This window comes from Nematolebias whitei, chromosome 9 (genome assembly GCF_014905685.2).
Source record: "Nematolebias whitei isolate Nwh7 chromosome 9, NemWhi1, whole genome shotgun sequence".
NCBI lineage: Eukaryota > Metazoa > Chordata > Actinopteri > Cyprinodontiformes > Rivulidae > Nematolebias > Nematolebias whitei.
Window position 1 is genome coordinate 51,501,972 of NC_056506.1, and position 12,980 is coordinate 51,514,951.

The 12,980-nt window shown below is 46.6% G+C and overlaps 1 protein-coding gene across 1 annotated transcript in view; it reads right to left on the minus strand.

Moving 5' to 3' along the window:
- Positions 1-12,980, minus strand: part of wdr33 (WD repeat domain 33) — a 26,678-nt gene that overhangs the window by 9,388 nt on the left and 4,310 nt on the right. The window contains exons 3-15 of the mRNA XM_037681433.1: positions 12,816-12,884; positions 12,599-12,703; positions 12,378-12,473; positions 11,750-11,901; positions 3,497-3,594; positions 3,189-3,315; positions 2,959-3,113; positions 1,307-1,385; positions 1,126-1,236; positions 682-776; positions 521-607; positions 309-448; positions 82-237 (exon numbers count right to left, since the gene is read on the minus strand). Coding sequence (XP_037537361.1) covers positions 82-237; positions 309-448; positions 521-607; positions 682-776; positions 1,126-1,236; positions 1,307-1,385; positions 2,959-3,113; positions 3,189-3,315; positions 3,497-3,594; positions 11,750-11,901; positions 12,378-12,473; positions 12,599-12,703; positions 12,816-12,884 — 1,470 coding nt within the window. The remainder of the gene's footprint in view (positions 1-81; positions 238-308; positions 449-520; positions 608-681; positions 777-1,125; positions 1,237-1,306; positions 1,386-2,958; positions 3,114-3,188; positions 3,316-3,496; positions 3,595-11,749; positions 11,902-12,377; positions 12,474-12,598; positions 12,704-12,815; positions 12,885-12,980) is intronic.

The window sequence follows — 12,980 nt, forward strand, 5'->3', positions numbered from 1 at the left end:
TTGTTGTTTACCTCCAGCAGCTGGGGGTTGGTGTATTGTTGTTTACCTCCAGCAGCTGGGGGTTGGTGTATTGTTGTTTACCTCCAGCAGTTGGGGGTTGGTGTACTGGAGCGCTGCCATCTCCTGCTCGAGCTCCGCCTGTGTCTTCTTCTTCATGTCCACCTTCAGGTCCATGCTTCGGTCTTTGATCAGGTCTGCAGACTGAGGCATCATGGGAACTTTGTTTTCGGCCCAGGCCTGCAGACAGACGCATGTCTTTAGTCTCTGTGGTCACATGACATCATCGTCACCTGGACAGGTGTGAGTACCTGCTGGAACTGAGCTGGGATGGGTTTTGCGTATGGGACTTTCTTCTGAGGAACCTTCTTGGCGTCTTTGCCCATCACCTCGTCCATGCCCCAGTCCAGTCCAGGGATGGACATCTCCACTTCTGGAGCTGCTTCTTTACCTGCAGACAGTAGACACCCCTAAATGACCCCTCCTCCTGATCATCATCTCTGTTTCAGCTTCCAGAACTTACTGCTCTGCTCCTGCTCCATGGCGGCCTTCAGCTGCTCAGGGATTCCCATCCCGGGAATCATGGCCATGCTGTTTGGTTCCAGGTCATCTGAAAACCGAGGCAGGTCCATCAGAACCAAGTCAAACACAAACATGGTCTTCAGTAGTTTCTGTGAGGCTCACCGTACTCCATGCCGTCCTCTGACATCCCAGGTAGCAGGTTCAGGTTGTAACGATCCCGCATCTTGTCCCCGGGTCGGTTCCTGGTCCAGAATTTACTGTAGAATACGACGAGCACAAGAGTTAGCGCCGACAGTCCCTCCAAAACTACCGGAACTGAAATAAACTGGAATAAACTGGAATGAAATAAAAAATAAATAAACTGGAATGAAATGAAATAAATGGAAACAAGCTGGAAAAAAAACTGGAATAAACTGGAATGAACTGGAATGAACTGGCATGAAATGAAAAATAAATCAATAAACTGGAATGAACTGGAATAAAGTGAAGTGAATGCATCTTAATGTCTTCAGGGAACAGAAACGAGGCTTGCCGGGCTGTGCCGGTACTTTTGGAGGAGACTGTAAAGGCCAGGATCCTTGATGCTGCAGGTTCTGGTGTGCATACCTGCTGTGGTCGTTGGAACCAGAACACAGGATGTGACCCAGTGGGTGCCAGGCCAGACTCCAGATCATCCCCTCATGGGCCATCTCCATGCCCCCAACCTCCTTCTCCACACTGACACAAACAACAAGTGTAAGGAACAGAAAGAGCGCCGGGCTTTCAGGTTCTGCCTCCTGGTTCTTACCCGGTGTTCCAGAACAGCAGCGAGCCGTCGGAGCCTCCGCTGGCGAACAGACCCTCGTGAACCGGATGCCAGGCGACAGCTAATGAGGAAACAACAACATCATCATCATCAGCTAGTGTTTTCCCTCACAGCAGCTGAGGGGGGCGCCCCGCCCGCCCCCTGTGAGAGTCATGAACAAGGTCATACATTTCAAAACATCTGTACGTGTTCCTATGGCACTGATTCACTGCCACCAGGGGAGACTTCGTCACCCCCCCACCCCCTCCCCAGGACTTATGGAGTTTGAACAGTAGGGTTGAGTGCTCAAAATGTTCCATGGGCCATGATCAAACTACCGTCAGCTGGAGTCACGTATGGAACTTTACGTATCGTTTTGGTTTAAGGAGGGGTGACAGCTGATCTCTGACCAGATGTGGTAACAGCTGTATGTGGCCAAAAAGAAAACAAAGTCATAGATTAGATTTAAACACACGAGATAAAACTGGAAATAAAAACTACTGACTAATTTATCAGGCTGAGAACATGTCGTCACTGTTCAACACACCAGAGGCTACCTGAGACGAACAGGAGCGTCTCCTCAGACTGTCCGGTACGGTCTGGTCAGTGGTACCGGAGAGAGTCCGGTGGTTGAACCTCAGATGAGCCATGATGAACCAACTAGGTTCCACTGCATGGAACGTGGAACACTGGACCAACTCTTTACCCCCACTAGGGTCCTCGAGGGGTCATGGGAATTTGCCCATCCAGTCTACATGTGTTTTGTGGACTTGGAGAAGACTTTTGACCGTGTTCCTCGGGGTACACTGTGGGGGGTCCTCCGTGAGTATGGGATTGGAGGTCCGTTGTTACGGGCTGTTCGGTCTCTATACAAGCGGTGCAAGAGTTTGGTTCTCTTTGCCGACAATAAGTCAGACCCTTCAGGGTGAGAGTTGGACTCCTTCAGCTGCCAGTTGTCACTGATTCTGTTCATAACTTTTATGGACAGAATTTCTCGGTGCAGCCAGGGGGCGGAAGGAGTCCGGTGGTTCAGTGACCTCAGGATTCCATCTCTGCTCTTTGCAGATGATGTGGTCTTGTTGGCGTCATCGTGCTGTGATCTTCAGCTCTCACTGGAGCGGTTTCAGCTGGGATGAAGATCAAGTCCTCAGTCTGAAAAGGGTGTGCTGTCCTCTCCAGGTTTGGGGTGATGTTCTGCCTCATTGCAGACTCTGTGCCGGTCCGTTGTAGTGAAGAGGGAGCTGAGCTGTAAGGCAAAGCTTTGTTTACCAGTCGGTCTACGTTCCTACCCTCACCTATGGTCATGAACTCTGGGTAGATACTGAAAGATTCAGATCCTGGATCCAGGAGATCTAAATGAGTTTCCTCTGCAGGGGAGCTGGACTCTCCCTTTGAAATAGGGTGAGAAGTTCAGTTCTTCAGGAGAGACTCAGAGTAGAACTGCTGCTCCTCCACATCCAGAGGAGACAGCTGAGGATGTTCAGACATCTGGTAAGGATGGACCCTGGATGTGCTCTGGACATGTCCGACAGGGAGGAGACCCTGGAGAAGACCCAGGACACCGTCGCTCTGACAGCAGACTGAGTCTGACAGAGAACTAGTAAATCTATAGAGTAGTTTCATGCTTTCAACTCCTTGCGTTTAGGTGGACAAACCTGTGGCCTCCTTCTTATGCCCTCTGAACACCTGCAGCTCCTCTTTCAGGTTCCGGATGTCGAATAATTTGCACAGGTGGTCACGTGACGCCGTCAGCAGCCAGTTACCATTCAGGTTCCACTTCACCTCCATGACGGTGTTCTTGTGGGCGTGGCTGAGGACGTACAAAGGTCAGAGGTGAGTCTGAAGTCAGCAGGCGATGACTCTGTTGTGTGGGTGTGAAACTCACAGCGTGGCCAGACTCTGGCCCATCTTTGGGTCCCAGAACTTGATAGGCTGCTGGCTGTCTTTGCTCCCTGACACCACCAGACCTTTGGTTGGATGCCAGTCGACACACTTTACGTCAGCTCCGTGACCTGAACAAAACAACCTGTTCTTATAGCAGGAACACAGAAACTTTTCAAAACAAAGAAGGAACTGTTACAGGTGCCCCTGAAGGTCAGCCAGCAAACCATCAGGTTTGAGGCTCTAGGACCGATCAGAAAGTCTCTACACGTTTCATCGTGGGGTGGGCCTGATGTTGGTCCCACTGAGTACCTCGGAGGATCCGCTCCTCGTGGCAGCGCATGAAATCCCAGATCCGGACAGTACCATCGTCTGAGCAGGTGGCAAACTTGTTGTCAGTTGGAGAAAAGCTGCAGAGACAGAAGAGGAGGGTCAAACATCTGGACTCAAACATCTGGACTCAACAGAGGAGAGGAGAGTCAAACATCTGGACTCAGCCTAATCCAAAGTGCCCTGTGAAATCTTCTCTTCTAGATCTTATCATCATGAACATGCCACATCAGTACACTGGGTTCGGAGTTTTTATAAATGATCTAAACGACCACTGTGCAGTTGCTGCTGTTAGAGGTACAAAAATGCCTCATTTCAAACATAGAATGATTCTAAAACAGAATGTGAAGCATTTTTGTGAGCAAGCCTTTCTTTGGGATCTGTTCCACTTTGACTGGCATCACATATCATTAACTGACAACGTGAACTTTGCTTGGAACCATTTTCATAATAGTTTCATTCATTTTGTAAATGAACACGCTCCACTTCGCCTATTCAGAATAAAGGGCAGGGATAGCCCCTGGTTTACTTCTGAGTTAGCCTCCTACACAGGAGGAATCAGCTTTGGGTAACAGCAAGACAATCTGTTTCAGACTAGGGGTTGAATAGACTAGTTGACTAGTCCAGTGGTTCCAACCTATTTTCCTTAAAGACCCACTTTCTTACTTCCTAGCCAATCTGAGCCGCCCCGATCCCTCGCTACTCCCCTATCCTAAAAGACTCATTCAGATTAATCTCTTTATCAAAGTGATAAAATAAAAAAGTAAATATTATACACATTATAAGTAATAGTAGTTATATAAGTACAAACCGGATTCCAAAAAAGTTGGGACACTAAACAAATTGTGAATAAAAACTGAATGCAATGATGTGGAGATGGCAAATGTCAATATTTTATTCGTAATATAACATAGATGACAGATCAAAAGTTTAATCTGAGTAAATGTAACATTTTGAAGGAAAAATATGTTGATTCAAAATTTCACAGTGTCAACAAATCCCAAAAAAGTTGGGACAAGTAGTAATAAGTGGCTGGAAAAAGTAAATTGAGCATATAACGAACAGCTGGAAGACCAATTAACACTAAGTGGGTCAATTGACAACATGATTGGGTATAAAAAGAGCTTCTCAGAGTGCCAGTGTCTCTCAGAAGCCAAGACGGTAAGAGGATCGCCAATTCTACCATTGTTGTGCAGAAAGATAGTGCAGCAATACCAGAATGGTGTTACCCAGCGTAAAATAGCAAAGACTTTTAAGTTATCATCAACCGTCTGGGCTCTCCCTTAGAGATGGGGTGAGAAGCTCGATCATCCGGGAGGGACTCAGAGTAGAGCCGCTGCTTCTCCACGTCGAGAGGAGCCAGTTGAGGTGGCTCGGGCATCTGTTTAGGATGCCTCCTGGATGCCTCCCTGGTGAGGTGTTCCGGACACGTCCCATCGGGAGGAGGCCCAGAGGAAGACCCAGGACATGCTGGAGGGACTATGTTTCTCGGCTGGCCTGGGAACGCCTCGGGATTCCCCCGGAAGAGCTGGCCCAAGTGGCTGGGGAGAGGGAAGTCTGGGCCTCCCTACTTAGGCTGCTACCCCTGCGACCCAATCCTGGATAAGCGGAAGGAAATGGATGGATCATCAACCGTGCATAACATCATCAAAAGATTCAGAGAATCTGGAACAATCGCTGTGCGTAAGGGTCAAGGCTGTAAAACTCTACTGGATACTCGTGATCTCCGGGCCCTTAAACGTCACTGCACCTCAAACAGGAATGCCACTGTCAAGGAAATAACAGAATGGGCTCAGGAATACTTCCAGAAAGCAATGTCAGTGAACACAATCCACCGTGCCATCCGCCGTTGCCAGCTGAAACTCTACAGTGCAAAGAGGAAGCCATTTCTAAGCAAGCTCCACAAGCTCAGACGTTTGCACTGGGCCAGGGGTCATTTAAAATGGAGTGTGGCAAAATGGAAGACTGTTCTGTGGTCAGATGAGTCACGATTTGAAGTTCTTTATGGAACACTGGGACGCCATGTCATCCGGACCAGAGAGGACAAGGATAGCCCAAGTTGTTATCAACGATCCGTTCAGAAGTCAAGTCAAGTCAAATTTATTTATAGAGCACATTTAAAACAGAACAAGTTATCAAAGTGCTTAACAACAACAACAACAACAATCAATGAGTAAATTAAAGAGAAAAATATATAAACATATATATACAATACACTAATAATGATAATAACTAAAGAATTAATAAAAAGCATTTAAAACATAGGGTCACAGATAAAAAAAAAACACTAGATCATTTTACACTGTGTGAAATGCCTGAGAAAACAGATGTGTTTTTAGCAGGGATTTGAAGTGATGAAGGGAGGTGGCCTGCCTGATGTTGGAGGGCAGGTTGTTCCAGAGTTTGGGACCCATGACTGAAAAAGCCCAATCTCCTCTGAGCTTCTTGTTTTCGGAACTGCCAAAAGCAGCTGATCGGATGATCTCAGGGCCCGAGAGGGAACGTAAGGTTCCAGACGCTCAGAGAGGTAAAGGGGTGCGAGGCCATTTAGGCATTTGATGGTCAACAGAAGAATTTTAAAAACTATCCTCGTGCGAACAGGGAGCCAGTGAAGGGAGGACAGAACCGGTGTAATATGTTCAGACCTACGAGTTCCGGTTAAAAGCCGAGCTGCAGCATTCTGGACGAGTTGAAGACGTGAGATGGAGGCCTGGCTGATCCCAGCATACAGTGTGTTGCAATAGTCCAATCGGGTCGTGACAAAGGTGTGGACTAGTTTCTCAAGGTCTGGTCTGGACAACACTGGCTTGAGCTTAGCTACCTGTCTGAGTTGGAAGAAGCTTTTCTGCAGAACAGAGTTGATTTGTTTGTCAAACTTTAAGTTAGAGTCTAAAACCATCCCGAGATTTTTACCAGACTGCTTCAGATATGGCTGAAGAGAGTCCAGGTTGACAGGATCAGTGGTGGCAGTTGAGCTAGGGCTAAAGACAATGACTTTAGTTTTGTCATTGTTAAAACTTAAGAAATTTGAAGCCATCCAGGCCTTAATGTCATCCAGACATTTTAACAGAGGGTGAATGGAGCAAACACTTGCTGGTTTCACAGGCAGGTAGATCTGGCAGTCATCAGCATAGCAATGGAATGAAAGACCATGTTTCCTCGGGAAGGACACCAGTGGGAGCGAATAAAGTGAAAACAGAAGGGGTCAAAGAATCAAACCTTGTGGGACCCCACATGAAAGAGATAATGAGGCGGATATATTATTACCAACCTTGACACAGAAACTCCTGCCACTCATGTATGAGTGGAACCATTCTAATGCAGCATCTGTGATCCCAACCGACTGTTCCAGCTGTGATATAAGGATACTGTGGTCAACAGTATCAAAAGCAGCAGTAAGGTCCAGGAGCACAAGTACCACAAATTGACCGGAATCGTTTGATATCATAATATCGTTACAAACCCTTACTAATGCTGTTTCAGTGCTGTGGAGTCGCTTAAAACCAGATTGAAAAATTTCTAAGATTCTGTTCTCATTCAAAAACTTGTTTAATTGAATGAAAACTATTTTCTCCAGGATTTTGGACAGGAAGGGAAGTTTTGAGATTGGTCTGAAATTTGAGCAAGTTGAAGGGTCAAGTCCAGGTTTCTTAATTAACGGATGAACTACTGCATGTTTGAAAACATCGGGAACCACATTTGTCACAATACTACTTTTTACAATAGTAAGAACAGAGGGTCCAATCGTGGGTAGAACTTGTTTGGAAAACGACGCAGGAATGGGGTCAGCAGGGGAACCGGAGGGTTTCATCTGATCAACGACTTTGTTTAGAAATGGGAGTGAAATGGGTTCAAACTGTTTGAAGACAGCTGAGCAAGGGACAAAGACAGAGGGATCAGTTGTGGACAGGGGGATGGATGACCTAATCAACTCTACCTTATCAGCAAAGTATCTGGTGAAGTTGTTGCAGATGTCAACGGAGGCCTCCATGCTGGCAGACCGAGGCACGTTTAAAATGGAATTTACGGTATTAAAAAGAACACGGGGATTTTGACAGTTTGAAGCAATGATTTGGGAGAAGTATTTGTTCTTCTCAGATTTAACGATGCTCTGATAATCTTTCAAACACGTTTTTAACATAATGAACGAAACCTGTAATTTGTCCTTTTTCCACTTGCGTTCAGCTCTCCTGCATAGACATTTGGCTGCACAAGTGGTCGCGTTCAGCCAGGGGTGTGTTGACCACTTTGGTCGCCTGATTTTTAGCGGGGCCACGAGGTCTAAAATCTTAGAGCAGGTTGCATCATGCCTACTGAGCAGCTCCTGCGTACTAATACAGGCAGAGGTTTCAGGGACTGAAGCAGCATCAGTGATGAATGCAGAGGAAAAAAGAGCAGCGGTTGAAGAGTTAAATATTCGACAACTCTTGGCTGGAGCGGGGGATTTAGACTCATGAATAACAGAGGTTTGGAATGAAATGGGTTTGTGATCTGAAACAATAGCATCCCCAATTTCCAGATTAACCACAGACAATCCATGAGACAGAACTAAATCAAGTGTATGGCCCTGTTGATGAGTTGGACCAACAACATTTTGCACAAGGTTGAAAGATTGGATCAGATTTAGAAACTCCTGCACCAAAGGCTGTTCAGAGCAGCAAACGTACATTAAAGTCCCCCAGAATCAAGACCCTGTCGTAGTTGAGCAGTATTCCAGTCAGAAAGTCAGAAAATTCACTTATGAAGTTTTTGTTGTATGAGGATGGTCTGTAGATCAGGCTGCAGAGTGTTGGGTTGGAGCGGCCCAGCTCAAAATGCAGCAGTTCAAAACTCTGTAAAGTCACAGCCTGTAGCTGTCTGCAGTTCCAGAGCTTTTTAAAAACTGTTAATAATCCACCACCCCTACCAGAAGTCCTTGGAGCATTAAAAAAGGCACAATCCATCGGCAAAAGTTCAGAAAAAACACTTAACCCACCAGTGATGAGCCAGGTCTCTGTAACAAACATGAAGTCCAGTCCATTGGAGCAGAAAAAGTTGTTTAAGATGAAGGTTTTATTTGCCAGTGACCGCACATTCAGCAGAGCAATCTTTGTAGGACCAGTAGGTGAAGGTAAAGCTGTGCTCCGAGCACAGATCAGCTGTTTCAAACTTCTGGAGTTTGAACCGCGCTTCCACGGACCAGAGACACCACAGCTGTGCGCGCGCCCGCAGTGAGAGCCAGACTCGACTACGGGGATCAGGCAGGACCCAGCAGGATCTGCGAAGCACCCGGACAGGTGAATATCCAGCAGATAGTCGGCAGGAGATGATGCAGCAGACAGTCTGGAGTTGGTTAAGTTCCACTGGAGACGGCCGAAACCACACACGCCCGCTGCGTGAACCAGGCCCGGGCACCTGGAGCGAGCTGGAGTTGAGTGGATCAGCGAAGCATTCGGATGGACAGTTTAACGTCTGATGGTCAGCAGCAGGTGACGAGGCAGCAGAGAGCTTGATGCTGGCTTTAATCTTCATGAGACGGCCGGCACGTCTCCCACGGCGCCTGGAGCGATGTTTTCGGGCGGGCAGAAACACTGCACGCTTCAGGTAAACCGGGACATCAACAAGCAGAGGGGGTGGGGGTCCAGAGCCCTGACCAAATTGGTCGAACAAGGCAGAGTTTGCAGTGGATAACTGTATATTTAAAAGTTGTTGGTGATCATAAACAAGCAGTGAGTTTATGTCACAGAAGAAAAATGACAAAAACAGAAAAAAACAATCAAAACAGACAGAGGTGAACGGCAAGCCACCAGCACCGGCGCCATCTTCCCGCATCACTGATGGTATGGGGTTGCATGAGCGCTTGTGGCATGGGCAGCTTGCATGTCTGGAAAGGCACCATTAATGCAGAGAACTATGTTCAGGTTCTAGAACAACATATGCTTCCATCTAGACGTCATCTCTTTCAGGGAAGACCCTGCATTTTTCAACACCATAATGCCAGACCACATTCTGCAGCAATCACAACATCATGGCTACGTAGGAGAAGGATCCGGGTACTGAAATGTCCAGCCTGCAGTCCAGATCTTTCACCTATAGAGAACATTTGGTGCTTCATAAAGAGGAAGGTGCGACAAAGAAGGCCCAAGACGATTGAACAGTTAGAGGCCTGTATTAGACATGGATTTTTTTTTCATTTAGCCTTTATTTATCCAGGTTAGTCTCATTGAGCCACGAGAACTCATTTTCAAGAGAGACCTGTTTTAGGGAGCACATGGTGGGGGTTAAGGACCTTGCTCATGGGCCCAGAGTGGGGCGAATGAGGGTGGGGGCAAGTGTGGGTGTTTCACCTACCCCACCCACAATTTTTGATGTTGTCGGGGCCGGGGCGTGAACCGGCGATCTTCAGATCACAAGCCCACCTCTCTAACCTCTGCGCCACCACTCGAGCATTCCTATTTCTAAACTGGAGAAACTGGTCTCCTCTGTCCCCAGACGTCTGTTGAGTGTTGGAAGAAGAAGGGGGGATGCCACACAGTGGGAAAAATGGACTTGTCCCAACTTTTTTGGGATTTGTTGACGCCATGAAATTTGGAAACAACAGATTTTTCCCTTAAAATGAAACATTCTCTCAGTTTAAACTTTTGATCTGTGATTTGTGTTCTATTCTGAATAAAATATTAGATGTTGGCACCTCCACATCATTGCATTCAGTTTTTATTCACAATTTGTTTAGTGTCACAACTTTTTTGGAATCCGGTTTGTACTTTAATCACAAGAGTGTAACCACAAATATGTTTTCTAGTTTAACAAAACTGATATGTTTTCTATGTTTTAACCACTCTGACACATTTCAGTCTTTACCCCACTCCTGTCGACAACTGCTGGCACTGCCATAGAGACGCGCAAGCTAAAAAGCTAGAGGTAGCGCTCCATTTCTGTCAAGCCGAGCCGTTTCCTTGAACCCCCGTCAGTACAAACGCGCGCAACAGACAAACATCACGTTGGAGATGAGCGCCCTGCCAAGGCAAGTAACCATTTCTTAAGAGTTTAACAAAACTAACACATTGTGTAGTTTAACCGCACTGATACCACAATGTCTTCTAGACATCAAAGTCCATGCTCTATAATCCAGGTAAAACATCCAACAAAGTTCAGTCAGGTCATCTGGATAGTTTCTTTTTTTGTTGAGAAACGTTTCGCCCTCCATCCGAAGGGCGTCATCAGTCTGAGGAGTCACAAACAAACTGTTTCCCCACTAAGCAGTACACTCCTATAGTGGACCAACTAGTTTGCTGGTGAGAAGATGGTTTCTGGGGGCCGTCCTCCCCCCAGGCAACACAGTCAAAGTGGTTCAAGACTTCGAGGTTCATGCTCAATAAACTCAATGTTTTCTAGTTTACCCAAGGCAAGAAGTTCTCTAGTATTTAAGTAACAAGACTTTAGCATTTACCAGCACTGCACCAGACACGTTCTAGAGTTTCCCAGCACCTTCACGGTCCATTTATTTCAGTTTAACTTTACCAGTACAGCCTGCTTCAATATTTTAACTACACGGGTACAGAACATTTTCTGAGTTTTAGCTGCACCCATGCCTAATGTTTTTTAAAGTTCAACTGCAGATCCAGAAGATTTAGTGCACGTCTTCAGCTGCTACAGTACTTGATGGTGAGGCAATGATCCGGTACATGGCAGCTGGTTTCACAGAAACTGTCCAACAGAACAGACAGAACTTCAGGTCTGAAAAACGTTGAGCTGCTTATGTATATTAAGATTTAAACTTTATTTAATCTATAATCTGTAGCCTTCGCAAAAATCTCTGCTTGTTTCATGAACTCATTTTGTTTTATTAAAACAGCAGAAAGAGTCAATGGACTTTCACAGCCGGTGATGACATCACTCAGACTAAGGAAGGATAAGGATGCTGACCAGGAGCATTATGGGAAATGTAGGCTACAGTGAGGTGCATATGTGTAATTGAAATGTTTATCAGGAGACAAGCAGCTGCTGGTTTGGGCCGAATCAGCTCGGCCCTGCATCAGCAGAGCTGCCGATCATTTTATTTATTGATCCCTGTCAGAACTTTATTGACCCGGTCTAAGCCAAACCAGGGGCTCGTCCAGTTCACAGATATGGATAACTTTATTCAGTACAGAAACATGGCTCAACAGGCAGACAGTCAACAACAACATGATGAGCAAAAGGCAGTGGCGCCGTGCGGCCCGTGGGCCTGAACTACAGAGAGTGGGAGATTTGAACCTGGCTTCTCTAACGGCCTCCTTGTGAGCCTGGAACATCTTCACGTTGTTCATGTTGGACTGCCAGTACTTTACGTAGCCTCCGTGGTCTGCCGTCAGCATCCACATGTCGTTGTGAGACCAGGTCATGGCCCGAACCGGACTGTCATGAGCCTGCAGGGAGGAAGAGCAGGTGAGCTGAAGTCATGTCAGTCAGGTGAGCGTGGACTCATGTTAAGGCTTCTGATGCTTGAACTCCACAATGTTTTCTAGTCTTTCTCTGGTTCAGGTTCTGGTTGTGAGATTGGGTGTCAGTATTCCCTATTTAAATTTGTATTTGTTTCACAAAGTGTTTTACAATGTAAACTAAAACTATTAAAATAATCACACTGTCTGAACAACTTTTTAATAAAATAAGACTTTAGAAAAAGGAGGGAGAAAATTTGAAAACAAACAAATCTATATTCTTTTTTTTCTCCAAACTTCAGCAGACCTGGAGAATAAGTCAGTGTTTAGAAGAGTGCAGAACTCTGTCTGATGACGATCTAATCATAGATGACCGGACCCTTTCATAGGCTGGAACTGAAACAGTGACCCTGTTTCACCACACACAAGCAGGCAGACAGACAGGTGGACAGACGGATGGTTACCTGCAGGATGGTCTCAAAGTTGAAGGTGAGTCCGTTCCAAAGAGTAAACTCTCCGCTGGAGGCTCCAGTCACCAGCCGGCGCCCTTCAGGAGTCCACTGCAGACAGGAAGGAAGTCAGCTGCTTGAACTCAGGGTAAACAGGAAGTGATGCAACAGCAGCAGAGTAACCAGGAAGTGATGCAACAGCAGCAGAGTAACCAGGAAGTGATGCAACAGCTCACCCTGATGACGAACACAGGACACTTGACTTTGTTGGTTGAGGTTCTGACGAACTTCGTGGTGACGGCGTTCATCGGGTTGTTCAACATGCCAAGAGGAGGAAGGAGCTGCAAAACGAGAGGGTGTTTTGATTCTTTGGTTTCTGACCCAATGTGACCCACAGGAAACAGAACATCAACACTGGTTCTGAACCATCTCCAGATGTGTGTGTGAACTCACGTCATTGTAACAGCCGGCATCAGGCTGGATGGCTCTGAAGTCTCGGTGATCCCGCTGCCACAGACGGTTCTACAGACAGAACAAACAGACCCAAAAGGACAGAACACAGTTCAGTGGCAAACAGGTGTGGCACTAAACAGGTGTGGCACTAAACAGGTGTGGCAC